General features: G+C 49.5%; 1 protein-coding gene across 2 annotated transcripts in view; it reads right to left on the bottom strand.

Moving 5' to 3' along the window:
- TRMT61A (tRNA methyltransferase 61A) overlaps positions 1–19,669 on the bottom strand; it is a 384,858-nt gene that overhangs the window by 94,692 nt on the left and 270,497 nt on the right. For both annotated transcript variants that reach the window (XM_069638132.1, XM_069638131.1), the window contains exon 3: positions 17,635–17,901. In XM_069638132.1, coding sequence (XP_069494233.1) covers positions 17,635–17,901 — 267 coding nt within the window. The remainder of the gene's footprint in view (positions 1–17,634; positions 17,902–19,669) is intronic.

Genomic DNA, 19,669 nt, shown 5'->3' with positions numbered 1-19,669 from the left:
TACCACATTTGCAACAAAGCAGAACAGCAACAGAGCATCACCTGATCTCCGTGAAAGCATTGACAGGTTATCTGAACCCAGGGTCTGCTATTTACAGACTCTTCTAGCCAAGTTATGACCACTCACAATGAAGTCATACATGTAACATGTATAGAATGCATACTAATCATAACATGTTTTAAATCAGACGCTGAATGGGTCAAAAGGCTTATTAGTCAAGGTCATTCTCACAGGCAGAGAGAGATCAATAGATGTACTGATAATAGAAAGAAAGGTGTTATTCAATTCAAAACACTGGGTCGGAGCAAAGATGCAGAGGGAAAACAAAGAAACAAGGATGTATAACCATACTGTAGTGTGTGTGGGTCTAAAAAACTAAATAGGTAAGAGGAATGTTAGAATAAACAAATACTAAGCTACAGTCGCCAGACCAGGGGCTTTAGTCCAAGCGCCATAGTCTACAATAGTTTGTGGTCAGAGTGAGATCGCCCAGAATCTGAAGGAACGGTACAACGTCACTCTGAATTATTTTAGGGTACCATGATCAGGGGCTGTGGCTTAGAGAGGGGTCTGAAACATAGGGTCTCCAGATTGTTTGGGCTATGGCTTTCATGTTCGCGAGGCATTGAGTATGCTGGCTAGGACTGATAGTAGTTGCTGTCCAAACATCTGAAGAGAAAAAAGTTGCAAACTGCTATGTAGAGGTTGCTAGCAAAGGCTGCCCCTCCCAGGCTTTGTTAGCTTGAAGTCCAGATAACAGTTGATGTGTTCCTAGTCTGGTCTAGTAGGATTTCCAGACTTCAGGCATTGTTTATGCACCCTGGACAGCATCTGTTGGATTCCAGGGCTGTCTGCACCTCTCTGTCTCTGCATGCAACTCTCTGTCTGCCTATCTCACTCTGTCTCTCTCCCCGAGCCTCCCTCTCCCTCTTGGCATTGTAGGCATTTGTCCCTACTAGTCTCTGGCCCTAAGCTAACAAGGCATTCCGCTTTGCTAGCCCTTGCACACTGGCCACATCCCAATTCACACCCAAATGGTCTCGCCGTCTACCAGTCAGCACCTCTTCTGTCCACAGGTCCGCTTGGCTAATGCAGATTTTCTATGCTGGACCTCTCTTACCACTTCCATCTCCTCTCTGACCCTTCTCTGCCAAAGGTTCTCCCTGCCATGATTAACTCCTCCTCCATCCCTCCACTGGTCTTCTCCAAACTCCTCCTTTAACTCCCCTATCCCCATCCAGACCCCCTCTCGATGCTACTTCTTCCATCTCCTTATCTCGGTGTCGCCTTACTCCAATGAATTCCTTCCTTCTCCTCATCTCGGTGTCGCCTTCCTCCAATGAATTCTTTCCTTCCTCCAATGAATTCCTTCCTTCTCCTTATCTCGGTGTTGCCTTACTCCAATGAATTCCTTCCTTCTCCTTATCTCGGTGTCGCCTTCCTACAATGAATTCCTTCCTTCTCCTTATCTCGGTGTCGCCTTCCTCCAATTAATTCCTTCCTTCCTTCTCCTTATCTCGGTGTTGCCATCCTCCAATGAATTCCTTCCTTCTCCTTATCTCGGGTGTTACCTTACTCCAATGAATTCCTTCCTTCTCCTTATCTCGGTGTCGCCTTCCTCCAATGAATTCCTTCCTTCTCCTTATCTCGGTGTTGCCTTACTCCAATGAATTCCTTCCTTCTCCTTATCTCGGTGTCGCCTTCCTCCAATTAATTCCTTCCTTCTCCTTATCTCGGTGTCGCCTTACTCCAATGAATTCCTTCCTTCTCCTAATCTCGGTGTCGCCTTCCTCCAATGAATTCCTTCCTTCCTCCAATGAATTCCTTCCTTCTCCTTATCTCGGTGTTGCCTTACTCCAATGAATTCCTTCCTTCCTTCCTTCTCCTTATCTCGGTGTTGCCTTCTTCCAATGAATTCCTTCCTTCTCCTTATCTCGGTGTCGCCTTCCTCCAATGAATACCTTCCTTCTCCTTATCTCGGTGTTGCCTTACTCCAATGATATCCTTCCTTCTCCTTATCTCGGTGTCGCCTTCCTACAATGAATTCCTTCCTTCTCCTTATCTCGGTGTCGCCTTCCTCCAATTAATTCCTTCCTTCCTTCTCCTTATCTCGGTGTTGCCTTCCTCCAATGAATTCCTTCCTTCTCCTTATTTCGGGTGTTACCGTACTCCAATGAATTCCTTCCTTCTCCTTATCTCGGTGTCGCCTTACTCCAATGAATTCCTTCTCCTTATCTCGGTGTCGCGTTACTCCAATGAATTCCTTCCTTCTCCTTATCTCGGTGTCGCCTTCCTCCAATGAATTCCTTCCTTCTCCTTATCTCGGTGTCGCCTTCCTACAATGAATTCCTTCCTTCTCCTTATCTCGGTGTCGCCTTCCTCCAATGAATTCCTTCCTTCTCCTTATCTCGGGTGTTACCTTACTCCAATTAATTCCTTCCTTCTCCTTATCTCGGTGTCGCCTTCCTCCAGTGAATTCCTTCTTTCTCCTTATCTCGGGTGTCACCTTACTCCAATGAATTCCTTCCTTCTCCTTATCTCGGTGTCGCCTTCCTCCAATGAATTCCTTCCTTCTCCTTATCTCGGTGTCGCCTTCCTCCAATTAATTCCTTCCTTCCTTCCTTCTCTTTATCTCGGTGTTGACTTCCTCCAATGAATTCCTTCCTTCTCCTTATCTCGGGTGTCACCTTACTCCAATGAATTCCTTCCTTCTCCTTATCTCGGTGTCGCCTTCCTCCATTGAATTCCTTCCTTCTCCTTATCTCGGGTGTCACCTTACTCCAATGAATTCCTTCCTTCTCCTTATCTCAGTGTCACCTTCCTCCAATGAATTCCTTCCTTCTCCTTATCTCGGGTGTCACCTTACTCCAATGAATTCCTTCCTTCTCCTTATCTCGGTGTCGCCTTCCTCCAATTAATTACTTCCTTCTCCTTATCTCGGGTGTCACCTTACTCCAATGAATTCCTTCCTCTCCTTCTCTCGGTGTTGCCTTCCTCCAATTCATTCCTTCCTTCTCCTTATCTCGGTGTCAACTTCCTCCAATTAATTTCTCTCCATGATACTTCATCATATGTCCCGATTTACTTCACACACCTATTCGCTGTCAACATTCCTCCAAACTCCCTCACAATGTTCTCGTCACTGCCCCTTTTTCTATTGAGGTTCCAACTGGCTCTAAAACAACGAGAATCTGAATCGGGACACCCAGGCCTTGTTGTTAATCCCGTTTTAGATGGCGACAATTGCTTTCTCCCACCGGCCCATGTGCGCCTACTTGTGTTTGTATTGCTTGAGACTTACACTTACAAATGCCAGCATTTTATTTGGTGAACCCACCATCTTGGAAGCAGGCTGCCACCATGACAGCCGCCTGATCCTACCATAGTTTCCATGGGTTTGTGTGTTGGGAGCTCCCTCTCCCATGACTGCTGGCCACATCTATCCGCAGCTATGTCTCATGCTGCAGAGATTAATTGGTAAGCTTGTTATCATGTCAACGGTTTAACCTGTGGACCGCACTTGCTTGAAATCTTTTCACTCTTAAGAAAGAAGATATAGATGGTCAATGCCATGCAGAAGACATCCAAGCACCAAAGTTGGATTGGTGATCTTGGGAGAATCTGAAGGAGTCATCAAGAGGGAGACTTGCACATCACCTTGTGAAGAATGTAGGGAGGCAATACGTAACATAGCTGACCTTGTCTGCTGGGACAAACAGATGCAAAAGGGAGTGAGAGGATTATCTGCTGAACAACTTGAGAGACAAGTTCAGGAACAGACAGGAGTCTCAACCGTGCACCCTGCACTCAACGATAGTACCAGATGGATCGCCACCGGGTAATACCAAGAGCAGGCATCTGGTAAACGCAGTCAGCTTCGGACGTCTGTCATACAAGTCCAGGTTAAAGTCTACACATAAAATGACACCAACAATATAACGCAATGAATCATGAGAACATAGTTGTTAAAAACATGTTTTACTTGATTCTCAGAGCCGCAGAGCCTGCAAGACAACACCCAACTCTAGGATTGTCCATCAACATTAAATAAATGTAGACAGCCCCACGTTGTTCCAGCTTAAAAAAGCGTCTCCAGGTGCTATTAAAAAACAAAAATGCGTATTCGATTCAATGGATATGGCATCACAGCGACAAGTGACCGAGCTCATCATGGACCACGCAGCTCCTTTCTCCGCCAATGGCAGCTGGTTAAAACGTAATCTAGCGACGCAGTTCCTGTTTTCATGGTTAGATTCACATTGCAAGTAAGATTCTGCACAAATCGCTGATGGCACATAGCTCCACACCCCGCTGTATACTGTGCACTGCCACATGAGTTTACTTTCAATCTTCACAACATGTCCCCGTATATATTTTGCAGGGAATCTAAAAATACCCACATTTGCGGTCATCTGGTACAGTTAGTACTAGGCACTAACTATAGATTTCCCTTGTAAGGGAGGAGGGACCAGAGAGCTAGGAATATTGCCCTGATGACACATAGGGTCTGCCCTTGTGGGCTCCACAGACTGTGGGCTTAAGGAGGACCCCAAGTTGCTGCTGGCCGAGAAAACGTTTTTTCATGCTTTCTTAAATCCACCAGAACATGGTAACCAAAGTAGATTGTGAGTGAACATCCAGCTTCCAGTAGCAGGCCAGATGGCATATAGTGCGTCACATATGGAACCTAGTGTAGGGAACTATAATAAAAACAACTGCTGATGAGCCCCCTACTACAGGTCTGGAGAATATAGATCCGCGAACTTTACTGGGAGCCTCAATTGCACGCTGGAAGTAGCAAGAGCCAGTCAACCCAGGGTTCCTAAACAAAACCAATATACTCGATCATCTAGCACAGAATTGAAGACTATGTCCTGGCGGGGATGGACCGGCCTAAGCAGAAAGCCAGGTGCAGAAATCTCTCCATGCGGCATTGCTCTCATCTGCCAGCCGTCTAGTTTGGGGTATTTGAGCAACTCTAACCAGTTGGAAAGTAGCTACTTGCCTATCATTTTGTAAAGACTCGGTGTGGGGGGGTGGGAGTCTTACGCCTAACATCAGTACACAGAAATGGTGCTTATTGGCTGTCGCTCAGTGGGAGGTGCTCGCTTGGGGCGTGCCCTCCTAAGGTCCACTGAAGAGGCTATAGCTCTCCAGACCCCTTAAATGGTTCAACTATCTGTGCCGGTTGCTCTGCAGTTGTGTGGTTCCTATCAGATCTGTTTGCCTGTTCATTTCTGCCAGTAACCTTGCAAAATAAAGCCACCTTTAATTTACTAACACTTTTTGTGTATGGTAAACCAACATTGTTTACTTCAACACCACATCTCCAAACCCTACTTTGCTGGGTGCCAACTGCTTTGTAGACCCCAGGAGAGGCAATTATCACTTGGGATAATCACACGTCCCCACCTTCTATAAAGCCATAGTAATGCTGACCAGAAATTTGCCCTCAGTACTAGGAATTGTTAACTTGATTGATTTGTCCCCTCTAGCTCAGGGTCTGCAGCCTTTGGCTCTCTAGATGTTTTAGACTACAAATCCCATCAGCCCCAGCCAGCATAGTCACTGGAGAGGGCTCATGGGAGTCGTAGCCCAGCATCTGGAGAGCCACAGGCCGAAGGTTGCAGACCCCCGCTTTATCCCTTAAATGTTTAATTGTTTGCACTACTAAGAATGGTTACCCCTTCACTACTGCTGTCCTATCCTTGCACCCAGCCACAGCCTTTTCCTGTACCGGCCGGCTATGCTTCGATCCAGTTTTCAGAGAGCTGGTGCGTCATAAAGTAAAAATACTATCTCACAGCCTTTAGCAACTGCAGAAGCAAAGTGATCTTGATTCCACTGCAAAGAAGTGTGCTGGACTCTCCCTCCTAAGAGATGCTGTCTTCTGTAATAATTACAGTACTTCCTTGACTCTGGACTGGCGAGTGCTGTAAGCGTGTAGAAGGGGGAGATCGACCACAGGTGGCATGCTTTTGGCTACAGACTTTTATTAGTGACCAATTATAAGAGAAAACCCTGTCTGTCTAAGAGGGGTTTCTCTGCCTCAACTAATACCAATGAATCGCTCAGGATGTCTGTCTAAAGCAGAGTGCACCGTCCTTAGCCCAAAACCTATTTCCAGCCCTTACACAATAAACTCAACTAAGAAAGAGGGTGGGGGGTGGCGCTGTGGAGCAGCCCAAGATGGCTGCCTAGCTCTTGAGCTCCGTGTGGCTCCGGCTGAAATCCGACATCAACTGCGGTTCCTTTTGCCTGCACTGCCTTATCTTTGGTGGAGCTGTTGCCCCTTCTCTTCTGGCAATCTTGCTGCAATCCCGACCCGAATCGGCCCCGGGAGGCCTGTGAACGGGACTTCTGGGCCTGCTGGCGGTTGGCGTGCCGGGCCTTGGCGGGCGCCTGGCGCCCGCTACCTGCCCTCCTTCATCAGCCGCGGGTGCGTCGGCCCCCCTAAGGACACCATCCGCTGCCGGGACCCGCGTGCACTCGCCTCCTCCTCCACAGTCGGCGCCGGAGCGATCATCCCGGCGTGGCGACCGGACTGGGACCCCGCCGGCCACTTCTCCCTTTGCATACAGCGCCGGAGCGCTCATCTCGTCTAGGCGGCTGGCGGGAGCCTGGTCACCCTGAGCTTGTGTGGCTCACATTACTGGACTAAGGAGGTGAGGAGCGGGGGGGGTGCACCGGGCGGACCCCCATCTACTTGTCTGCCTGCTCCTGTGAATCCTGGCCCTCTCACTCTGCCCTGCGTGTCATCTGAGCGGCCTGCATTCCCGGAGGGCCTGGATCTCTGGCCGCAGGCTGCTGCACTGCTTCCCATACTGGGGGCCCGGACTGCACCTTACGCGGGCTACTGGGGGCCGCCGTGTCTCGGGCCGGCCGGGTACCGAGCCTACACATTCCCATTCCACCGGGGCCACCTGGCGAGCGGCGTCTACACGGCCTTGGCTTCCTACTCTCCTGCAGCCTACCCGGCCCTACTGCTTCTATAATCGGCCTGGGCTGCCTTTTCTACCTGCCGCTTCTGCACGCTCTGCCACGCGGAGCCGGGTCTCCTGGGGGCCACTGGTGCAACTGGTCCCTCCACTCCAGCGGCCATCTGCCATCTCGGTGTCTCTATCTACAATGCCTAATAAAACCAAGGGGGTCTCTGGGAGAGGAACCATGGACAAATTTGCCAAATCCGTCCCTAGGGAGGAGATGGGACACGCATCGTCCTTGCAGGAGGACCTGGAAAGTGACACCCCCTCTGGGGCGAGAACCCCCGATCTGACCACACTTATGGAATCCATGGCCAAGAACGTCACCTCGTTCCACGAAAAATTGGACGACATTAACGCCAATGTGGCTTCTCTTAAAACCCGAGTGGACCGGGCAGGCACCAGAATCACCGAGGCCGAAAGTAGGATATCCACGAACGAGGACGAGATTCATGTGCTGCAGAACACCGTTGCCTCCCTGTCGCGCGATATGAAGAGTGTGAGAGCCAAGTGTGACGACCTAGAATCGCGCTCCCGTAGAAACAACCTGCGTATAATCGGGGTCCCTGAGAACGCACTTAAGGGCCGCATGGAAGACACCGTCGAAGCTCTACTCAAGGATCTACTGGGCAGCCCGAGTCTCTCACCGTACTTTACTGTCGAGCGTGCGCACAGGGCCCTGTCTCCGCGCCCCAAGCCGGGGGATATCCCAAGGCCCATCATCGCCAGGATTCTAAACTATCGGGATAGAGACCTTATCCTCCGGCTGGCCCGCGAGAAGGGAGACTTGCGCCATGAGTCCCACACCATCAGGATCTTCCCGGACTTTTCAATTGCGGTGCAGCAGGAGCGGCGCCAATTCCTTGGGGTTAAGAAACTGCTTAGAGAACGCAATGTCCCATATGCCATATTGTTCCCGGCACGTCTCAAAATTACTCACAATAATAAACTATACTTTTTCACTGTCCCGGATGAAGCGGCAAAATTCATCGAGGCTCACATACCACTCCACAATCCGGCGCCTGACCCTGCCGGCGCTGACTGACCAGATGTAGCTTAGTCTGTCACTGCTTCACCTGTCTGGTAATCCGTCAATGTGCATGGGTCAATGGCAATTTTCTATCATCAACCATGCGGCCTGGGTACCCTTAATATACTTGGGTGTTGGAGACTAGCGTTGGGACCCAACAAAAATTCCGTATTCCGCAGGAACCTGTTATTTGACAGCTTATGCTGTCTTACGCAATGTCTAAATGGCCGTCCACACGGCAACAGCGCACCTCACTGCAATTGCAATGTTTATGTTTTATTGGATGCTACTGCTAGTTGGCCCCAGTTGGGCCCTGGAAAGGGCATATCCCTGTTGGATTTCACCCACCGACCCTTACTTCCAGGTGATGGTCGGGTTAGTTGTTGGCGCGTGCATCCGGGGGGGGGGGTGATTTCCACTGCAAGTTGTGGGCGGGCAGTGAGGGTGGGGGTGGTATGGTTGGGGTTTGGGGTAACAATATTGCAAATGACGGGCGGTTTGGCAAAGCGCACGACATCAGGGCGCCCTCATGGGAGCTCTCCTCATTCACTGTGTAAGTTTCTACGGCGGGTGTGGGATGTACCTTAGTCTCCCGTAATGTCCACAACAGTGATGTCCTGGAATATCCGGGGTTTAAGTAACTTCACCAAGGCACGCAAAATCATAGCCCACGCCAACAGACATGGTTGCAAGATATTACTATTGCAAGAAACACACTGTGGGGGCTTGCTAGCTAGGTGCATCGCACCTGCATGGGGCCCACACAGGTACTTCACGGCTTATTCGACCCGCGCCAAAGGGGTATTGACAATGATCCACAGGTCACTTAAGTTTGTACTCCACAAGAACTACATCGATCCAGAGGGAAGGTACATTATCCTACACTGCGCAATAGCGAACAGGGACTATTTACTGGTTAATACGTATGGCCCCAACGTGGACTCTCCAGACTTTATTGACCGGATTGCTTCCATATTGTTGGGATATGTAGGGGTGCAGATCATTTGGGGGGGGGGGGGACATGAACTTTATCTTAGATACCACACTTGACAGAACTGGCTCGGCCCCCAGACTCCTTTCCAATGCGGCGCGCAAGCTCCTTGCACATACCATTGCCCTTGACATTCGAGACCCCTGGCGGGTAATGCACCCGCAGACGCGGGAATATACTCATTATTCCTCGGTACATGACAGCTCCTCCAGAATTGATATGTTCTTCCTGTCCAGTTCCTTGCTGGGGAGGGTGTTGGAAACTCAAATATTGGCGCGCACACTGTCGGACCACTCACCGATCCGGCTCTCTATAGATTTGGGCGTGCCCGCCCCTACAATTAACTCTTGGCGTTTCAAGTCTTTGGCCTTACGGGACATAGTATTTAAGGCTGATATATTGTCCGACATCCAGTCCTACTTTGAACTTAATACACCTCAATCTACCTCTACAGGGGTCCGGTGGGAAGCTTTCAAAGTCTTCATCAGGGGAATGTCCATATCTAGGGAGGCGGGAACCCTCAAGGCCATTAGGGCTGCCCTCGCCCGATCTGAAGCCAAATTACGCGAACTTGAGAGTGCTCATCCTACGTCTGTCGACCCCCCGACTCTATCCCAGATCAGCAAGGAACTCCAATATTTCAATGAACAAGCCACCAGGGAAGTCCAATACTTCAGTCGCCCAAAGGCGGCTCGTAGATATGGAGAGGGGGACAGACCTGGCAGGACACTGGCTACGTTGGCCAGGGGTGAGTGGGGCCAAACCCAGATAACTTGTATCAAGGACAGCCTGGGGTCGGAACGGTGGTCTGACCAACATATTCTGGAGGTCTTCACGGACTTCTACTCAGAGCTGTACACACAACCCCCTCGAGCACAGTGAGTCCCAAATGCGCGACCTCCTTGAGCAGATCCCCATGACTATCGTCTCCCCCGCTACCAGGGACCAATTGGATTCCCCCATCCTGCTGGATGAAATCGTTGAGGCTATATCTAAATTCCCTAAAGAAAAAGCACCTGGTCCCGACGGGCTGACAGCTGAGTTTTACCAGGAGCATGTGGCCATCTTTGCTCCCAGGCTGCTTGAGGTTTGGAACGAGTCACTTCGGTTGGGCACTCTTCCCCCCTCGCTGCGCGAGGCCACCATCACGGTCCTGCTCAAACCCGGTAAACCCACTAACGAGTGTGGATCATATAGGCCCCTCTCACTGATGAAGTTGGACACCAAAATCTTCGCCAAAGTGATTGCCAACCGCTTCCTCCCGGTCATGTCGTACATGGTCCACGAGGATCAATCAGGCTTTGTACCCGGAAGATCAACATCCCACAACATTAGGAGGCTGCTTAACATCATGGCACGTATTGACCAAGGGGTGAGTGCGGTTGCGGTCACACTGGATGCCCAGAAGGCATTTGACATGGTGTCTTGGAAATACATCTGGTTGGTCTTGGAAAATATGGGGGTAGGGCCCAATATGATAGCATACATTAGGTTACTGTACACTTCCCCGGTGGCCAGGGTGCGAGTTAACTCTCAGACGTCCGGTCCCTTGCCTCTCTTTAGAGGTACCCGACAAGGCTGCCCGTTCTCCCCGATCCTCTTCGCCTTGGCAATCGAGCCGATGGCCGACTACGTCAGGGAGCGGCATTCGCGGAGGGGAGTGCGGTTGAAGGACTCCCCTGAGATCATCTCGCTGTATGCGGACGATGTGCTACTCTTAATTAGAGTCCCAGCTGTTCATCTGGACCCGATCTTACGTGACGTCACCCGCATAGGCACATACTCGGGGTTCACAATAAATTATACGAAATCTGAGATCCTCCCCCTCACTAGCTCCACGATACAGCCCACCACAGAGTACCCGCTCCGTTGGTGCCCGAATGGGATTAAGTACTTGGGAGTCCAGGTGTCCCTCACCAGAGATTCGCTCCTAGCAGACAACTACCAGGCAGTAGCCGAGAAAGCCGAGGCCAAAGTCATGCGCTGGCGTACCCTTCCACTATCACTAGCCGGCAGACTCTCGCTGGTAAAAATGATCCTGCTACCCAAGTTGTTGTACATATTTGGTAATGTTCCTGTCTGGCCGGGTAGGAAATATTTTACGAATCTGCATAAATTGTTTGCCCAATTCATGTGGCACTCTGGCGCGGTGCGTAAAAAGTGGTCGGATATGTCACTACCCTACGACAGGGGGGTTTCACAGCCCCAGACTTGCTGCGATATTGGACTGCTTCACAGGCGCAGTTCGCATCTTACTGGTACCCTGGGCCCCCACCTCGTCCCCACGTCAAACTTGAGGTTCTGGCAGCGGCAGGCACTGATGTCATGTCATTGATTCTCAACCGGCAGTATGTGCCGGACTCTCCCATTGATCCGGTCCGGATCACGGTACAGGCTTGGGGCCAGATATTCAAAACTTGCAACAAGCAATGTCCGTACTACAAATGGCTCCCCGCCTGGAGGTTTCCCGGGCTGGAACCCACGCATGACACCGCCCTGGCACGCCATTGGGAGGCCCTGGGATACCGCGCCCTCACCGATTTCTATCCAGAGGGACAGTTTATAACACCGCAGACGTGGAGGCCGGGGCACTCGGGTTCTGTTCTGGAGCTCCTGCAGTTCTACAGACTCCGCGCTGCCTTCCGAAATCTATGGCCTGTCTTCCCCATCGAACCCCTGGACTCTCCTGCGATCGCTTACATCGCCAACTCGGGTGGCGCCCGCGGGGTGGTTTCCTCATTATATAAGCTCCTCTTGTCCTCGCCCTCTCCACTTCCGTCCAGGGCCCATGATGACTGGGCCTCCGAGTTGGAACTGGTACTTACTGACCAACAGTGGGAGAAGATGTGTTCCCATACTAGCAAGGTGTCCCTAAACTTCCGCTATCGCACCATACAATATAAACTGCTTAATAGGCTGTATTACACTCCAGGTAGAGTGTCTAGGTTTGCTTGCTCCGATCCTCGGCTGTGCCCTCGCTGCGGCGCGGAGGGCGCTGACCACTTGCACATGTTTTGGAGCTGCCCGGAACTGGCCACATTTTGGAGTAAAGTCATAGAGACACTGTCTGAGATCACTGACACTGTGGTAGACCCTGATCCATTGGGGGTTTTGTTTGGAGTGTGGCAGGCTGGGGGAGCGGGAGACATTATTAAATTCTTAAATTTAAGCTGTATCATAGCCAAAAAGTGTGTCCTACTAAGCTGGAAGAGCCCCAGCCCCCCCGCATTCCAGAAATGGTTAAATTTACTCACCTGGTCCCGAAACTGAGGAGGAGTTTCTGGGTATGCTCCCAGTACGTTCTCGTCCTCGAAACATATGGACTGCATTCAACAGCTACTTGATTAGCTTAAATGACACTTCCTCTGCGGATGAATCCCCCTAACGCCCCTATTGCTGTTCGGCTTCTTGGTGCTCTGTGATATGTCATTATTCAACCGCTGTTACCATAATGTTGCCTATATGCTCTGTATTTACCTGTATATGCAACGAATCTGTGGTTATTGCTCGGATGTGTGTGTATGCCTTTTGCCTCTGTCAACAAAAATAAAAGTTTTAAAAAAAAAACTAAGAAAGAGGGTGGTCTACTTGGTCCAGAAGAATGGCTTCCTGGATGGTAGCCGAAAGTTCACCTCTAGGGGATGTAAATGAAATATTCTTCTCGAAGGATGCAAATCAAAGGTCTCAAAAGGTTCCTTGGAGCGACGCTCCAGTAAAGCACATAGAGCAGAATGTCTGGCATCTTCACAATGTTGGGGGCGTGACTCCCTCCCTGCACCTTCTCAGGTTTCTCAGTTGGCTTCCCCAGTGCCAGGAAAAGTGGCTTTCTTCTCCTGGTGTTAATCAGACGCTTCACAATGCCAAGAGAACAACGTCCTCCTCTTGGCTCCTTTCACAATGTTCAAACACCAGGGGCTATGTCTCCCTTCCCACGGCCTTTTTCACAATGCTCGCCGTATTCACAGCCCACCTGGTTCACTATCCTCCCAGGGACTCTGACCAGGACGATGGTTTTGGAGTTAGTTCGCTCTTGGGCGTGGATCCCAATCCCTTCTTGGCACTTCTTGATTCTCAATAATTGTACCCGATTCATTATCCTGCCAGCTATTCGATTTTTGTCGGGTCCCAGTCCCCTGTGGTATTGGTTTCTTCCTCTTGAGTCCCAGACCCCTTTCGTTTCTTTCTCTCGGCCCCAGACTCCTCGGATTTCTTTCTCTCGGGTCCCAGACCCATTTGGTTTCTATCTCTTGGGCCCCAGACTCCTTTGATTTCTTTTGCAAGGGTCCAAGACCCTTTTAGTTTCTTTCTTTCTCTCGTGGTCTAGGAGCCCTGGTCTCCCAGTCTGAAAGGAACTGCCGCGAAGAGGACAACTCTGGATGCCACTCCTTAATGGATGCGGGACCCAGACCATGTCTTGCTGTGGTATGGTTCCTCAGCGTTCCCAGAAAGCCTCCCAGTCTACAACCCACCTCTGGCTGCTCATCGGTCTCCCTCCGCTGCTTCTGGGTCTCTCGCCCTGTTCGGATTCCTCCTCCTCCATCCAAGCTCTGCAGCAACTTCCTGCTTTCGGGCATCACGTCCCAGGCCTGCCACACTCTCCAGCTTTCTCGACCAACAGGCGCTTCATCCTTCTGCTTCCAGACACGGTCCGACCACAGCATAGCTTTCTGGAACATCTCACTGACATTTAAGCTCCCCGTCCTTGACTACTTTGTTCATCTCCTGACCGCGGGCTCTGCAACTCCTGGTTTCTCCAGGGAGCATCCCTCTTCTTGTTTGAATTTCCCGCTTCGATTTCAGTTGTGCCTTGGCCAATCGGAAGTGTATAAAAAGTAGACCGCTCATTATGGTTTAAAGAGGTACTCTTTACACTTGCACACTTCTTCCTCGTCCCAGTACTGATCTTGAGGACTGCCAGTGAGTCAGTTGTTCTCTTCCTCTCTCAGTACATAAGGGATATAGGTCATTTGAAGAGCCGCACTCTTCCTCGTCACAGTACTTCCTATCTTACTGGTTTTAAGGAAACCGATAGGAACACTAGGCATAGTGTTGTAGGGGTTTGGTGAGGAAGGTGGGTTAAGGTAAATGGGGAGAACGCGTTATCTCCAAGTTGTCACTAATCCCATAGGGGGCTTCCCTCCCCAGGAGATACAACAGATGAGTACTACCCCCCCCCCCCCGAGGGACTATCGGGTATCGGCCTCACCTCCCTGACCTCGTGGGAAGCGGGTCCCCCTAGGGGAGAAGTGACGACATCCAGTGATTCGTCACAGTGGCAATAGCCTAAGTGGGCATCGGAGGGCAGGCGCGGGGGACAATTCTGAAGCACTGGAGAACTTTAGGGAACCCATCGTTTCATGAAGAAGATGCTAAGGCGATTAAAAAATTCCCAATAGCAGACAGTGAGTAGACTCCAGAGGGGGCAATACCTTGCTGCCCTAAAGTTCCGCGGGCTTCAAAACACGAGCTTAGAAGGCTAGGAATGAAACGGTTACATAAAGATCACACATTTAATTTGGATTTGCAGGTTCACTGTAGCACCACAGAAGCTGTACTATGCTTAGTCCCAAATTTTAAGCTATAAATTATCAACCGGTTTCGAATTCTGGGTGGAAAGTGGAAAAAAGCAGATGTGAATTTAGAAGCGATGGAGACGATTCCAGGGTGAGAGGAAAGAGTATGTATGAAGAGAGATCATGAATGGGGCGCTAATGAGATTAAGATAAAAGTGACAAACAGACGAGATGAAATCAGTGGCAAAGGGCCAGAGGAGCAGTTCGGGAGATTGCTAAAAAGACATCTACATGGAATTAGGAGCAGATGAGCAATGCTAAGTTTGGATTTGGGAGCAACAAGAGTTCTTAGAAGGCCCCAGGTTAGATGCAATGAAAGGCACAAACAATCCTTGAAGGGGCGTGGGAGCGGGAGGGGTGGTAACATCTGTGGGTGGCGTACAGAAAGGGGGCTAAAGGCTGAAGGGATCAAAGCTAGCTAGCCAAGGTGCTTAGGATCAATTCTTTGAGGTGCAACCGAATTTTAGAGGCTGCCTGGGGTCTACCTAAATGAGAGTAATTGAACAGACCCGTGGACAGTGCTTATATGACGTGCAGAGCCGTGAGCTGAACTCCAAGCACTCACCAAGCAATGTCATATGAGGAGAAAGGGGGGGGGGGGAGAGCAAGGGAGAGGAGCAAGGTAGCAAGGCAGGTATACAGGGTAGCGAAGAAGGGGCGACAAAGTGAGTGTGCACCCTGTGATGCTTACCAGGCTCCAGCGCTCCCTGAATTTTAATAATACAGGAAATGTGATTGGACAAGTCCGAGTTACTGGGAATCCTGTAAACACACTGTATTCCTTTGAACATTGGTCGCTGATAACAGTTTCCTGTTTTCAATGAACACCTTTTCTGTAATAAGAAGATGACGGCGCCAGCGTGCGGTGGCCCAGGACCAAGGCTGCTTCCCAGTGGCGTGCGAGCTAAATCCTAACCCGATTTGGTGACACTGTCGGCCAGAGAGAATTAGCAGCAAAACCCGACCACATCCAGACGCTCCACGGGTTACTAAGTTAGGAACAGCTTCCTTAGTGCAGTTTCAGGCCGGAAGCATTTAAAAATAGGTACCCGCTTCGCTTCTAAGTGAATAAGTAGGGTGTCTTAAAGTTCTAATAATCCCCTTAAAGTTGCCACCCCGACACCTGGGCCCCTCCCAATGGCAATCTCCATGATGGATGACTCCAAGCACTTCCCTGCGAATTGCTTTGCCAAGCGGAAATAGATTTCTCATCTAGTAAAGATGTGGAAAGCAAACAGGGGTCAGAACATTATGCGGGCCCGGAGAATGGGGTCATTACCACATGTAAAAGGCATGTTTTCTGAAGGCCCAGGAGGCTTGTGCAGTCTCAGAACTTGACTGGTACCAACTGCCTTGCACCCCCAACCCCCTCGAGGTGGAGGGAGAGCCGAGTTGGACATCTGAACCTCCCCTGAGATGTGAATGATCAGATCAGTTGAGTGCAAAACCACAAGTCATTAAAGAACAAGTGAGCGCCACCATGAAGACATTTAGTGAGTGCCAAGAATCGGGCCAAGCAAAAAATGGCTGAGCCGAGAACTTGAAACAAGTGCATTCAACAAGTACAGCACAACAGTCGACAGTGGGAAAGGAGTAATGCGGAGGGTGTAGATGAACCGTAGGAAAATTACAGGGCAAAGCCCAATTACGAACCACAGAGGAAGAAATCCTCATGAATGATACGCATGTCAGCGCGCCCACCGCTAAACACACTGAGCTATGCATGGGTTCCTTGCGACCGAAGACAGTTTGTGTACCACCATTCCGCCCCCCCAGAACGCTGAGCTATTTATAGATTCTTTAACCAAACAATGAGCTATTCATGGATTCTTTATAGACAAGGCACATAAACATACCCGCTCTGGTACCCACGTCAAAACATGCACGGCCCTCCAAAGTAACGGAGCGGTGCATGGATTTCTCCTTACTGTGACAGGTTTACGTATTCTCCCCAATCCCCGCTTACATTGACATATACATTGATGGACCCCCACCCACTTGCACCCCTCATATATTGCCATATGCAGGGGTGTTGTTTTCAGGGTGATACCACGTTCAGGGCTCGAAATAAGGATTTGACTAGCAGGAGCTGAAAGCAGCTCTTGGGTAACTGGCATGACACAGTAAGTAGGAGCTACCCTCGGGAAACCAGGAGCTGTTGTTATAGTGTTTCACAAATGTCATTCCCACATAAACTATCATTTTACCAATTATATGTGCCCAGTTATGCATTAAATGCCCTCTAGATGCGTTCTAAGGCTCGTTCCTAAACATTCCCAAACACCTAGATTAAAAGTTACTTAGATATGTTTGGGGGGCCAAAAGTAGCTCCTGGTAGATGTTGAGGCCAAGCCAACCAGGCCCTCCTAGGCTCCAACCAGGAGCTAAATAGCTGCCAGCAATTTCGAACCCTGACTTTGAAAGTTGAAGGTCTAGGCAAGGGAAACCAATGAACAAAGAGCATAAAAGGAAACACTTCTACATGAAAAGATAACCGGCACGCCAACCACCACCAAACGCAGTCGTATAATGCTCATGTGGTCGTAGAATGGGAACAGAATCTTTTGTTTTAAACGAGTGAAAGAAGAAAGATTAGATCCTCAGCACAACTAAATATAAAAGAAATGATGCTTTGGCCTTCAATGCAATGCAGCAACATGTTCTATGTCTTGCCGTATTTTTCTAGGTGCTTGAAAGAGTTAAGTGAAGGAAAATAAAGAAAGAGCGCGCTTTCGTCAGCAGTGCTCCGACGTCCTCCCACTTGTTCCCATGCGCTTACACCTGCAGAGGCTTGAAAAGAATACATTTTACATGCTTCAAAAGCAAACTTCAAAACGCAGTTCCATATTCAGCAGATGGCAACCCCTGGGGGTGGAGAGCTGTGTTTTCCTAGCACCAACCTTCCTCCACTGTTTTGCATTATAGTCAATTTTTTGGAAGCATTTTAGGTCTAAATTCCTTTTCGTCAAAAGGTTACACAGCATATGGACCAACACAAATTCTGCCCTCTTCTGCCTCCCTGGGCCATAGAGACCATAGCAAACTCCAAATGATTACCTTTGACTTTCAGAGCCTCTTTCGCGTGGCCGATGGCTTCCCACGGAGACGGAATGTCTAGGAATACCGCGTCTGCGACATCAGTGACTCCAAATCCACTCTTGCACACATCCATGTTCTTCACGGTCACGAGGTGGCCCACTTTGTGCTCCCGGAACTCTTCCTCTGCCTTTTCTGCCCTCTGTTGGTGGAACTCCACGGTGTAGAGGTGTCCTGTGGGCGCGATAGTACGGATAATGGCGTGTGACAGCGAACCGCTCCCGGTGCCTAGGAAGAGAAGTACATGAGACGGGACATCCAGAGATATTAAACCCTTCAACCAGTGGACACTGGCAACTAATAACTACAACACAACCTAGATGGGATCAAGATTTGCAGAACAGAATCTCTCTTCATTCACAAACACAGCTCGAAGTCTTCTGGGATTATGCTATTGGTGCAATACAGAGTATACAAATGCTAGCAAATTTTCAGAATGTGACCTGCCAATGGATCTTCCTGGACACTTCCAAGTGCCTCAGCTTCGTGCGTCCGATGTCCTGCCTCCCCCACCCCTGCTTGCCTCAGACGCCGTCCCACCCACATTGGAACCGCCCCATACTTCCATAATACTGGTTTACCTAGTCTTCAACACCTACCAACCTCAGAGTTTCTTCTCAACAAGCTTCCCTGTGCAACCCCATTGAATTTGGAAAGTAAAGTTATCTAACAATAACTCTACAAAATCATGCTGTGTGTGACAAAGAACTGGGGTGGCCCAGAAAATCTAAAGCCCAAGACAGTCAACAGGCAGATTAGGAAAAGGATTTGACAAATGTTGCAGCAAAAGCGTGAGGACATAATGGTCTTGTCACTGTACAGTAATGATCTTTTTACCATTAAAGTCAATGTTGAACACAACTGTGAAAGCCTTTCAGCTTTGTTTATTTCAGTGCTTTCAATGCAGAACTCGAAATTCAAACTTTTACAGTGGCTGTTTTCACACAGAACGTGCATGAAACAGCAATGATAAATTAGGACATCGGGCCAAGGTATGTAAGGAGGAACAAGCTATGGGAAGGAACCTAAGGAAAAAGGTTTTACAAGCTGGTGTGGTGGCAGGACAAGTGGTCTGACAAAAGATCACACATAACTTGTGATACAACACAATGACTTTTACAACGCAATTCTAACTCAAAGGTTACACCTAAAACAGGCACAGAATTATCTTTTCAGTTGAAACTAAGTCAACGTGAGGTGAAACATTGCAAAACTTGCATTATAAAAAATCGGTTTTGGGAGGACACTTTTACAGGAGTGCACTCAACTTCAGGACTACATAAGCCCAGGAACATCAAGAAAAGGTATGTTTGCTTGCAACTTTAGTAGTGCAGAGCTATTCATTATTCCGGCGCCAACTTCAGGCACGCACGTGCCCTCAAAGGTTGGCCCATTGTCCTAGCTTTGATAGCTGGGTAATGAGTGCATTGCTGGTCCAAGTTCTTCAGTGGAGGGAGATGTGAAAGACCCCACTCCGAGTCTGAAGAGGTATCCAGTGAATGACTTTAACCCAGACATGATGTGGGGAGCTGTTCCCAAAACTCAGGACACAGGAAGAACAACCAACTTATAAGCCACTCGGCTCCATGTTTATTCTTCAACCAACGAAAAGAGACTGAATATCTTGTTATCGTACAAACCCTGCTTAAACCTCCTTGCGCGTGTATGGAGGAGGCTGCTTTCTTGCACTCTAGGGTAAACATTCCATGCGTAAACCTCCTTGCGCGTGTATGGAGGAGGCTGCTTTCTTGCACTCTAGGGTAAACATTCCATGCGTAAACCTCCTTGCGCGTGTATGGAGGAGGCTGCTTTCTTGCACTCTAGGGTAAACATTCCATGCGTAAACCTCCTTGCGCGTGTATGGAGGAGGCTGCTTTCTTGCACTCTAGGGTAAACATTCCCTGCTTAAACCTCCTTGGGAGTGTATGGAGGAGGCTGCTTTCTTGCACTCTAGGGTAACTATCCCTGCTTAAACCTCCTTGCTAGTCTATGGAGG

This window comes from Ambystoma mexicanum, chromosome 14 (assembly GCF_040938575.1).
Source record: "Ambystoma mexicanum isolate Mex_15411 chromosome 14, UKY_AmexF1_1, whole genome shotgun sequence".
Taxonomy (NCBI): domain Eukaryota; kingdom Metazoa; phylum Chordata; class Amphibia; order Caudata; family Ambystomatidae; genus Ambystoma; species Ambystoma mexicanum.
This window is presented reverse-complemented; position numbering and strand designations above follow the sequence as displayed.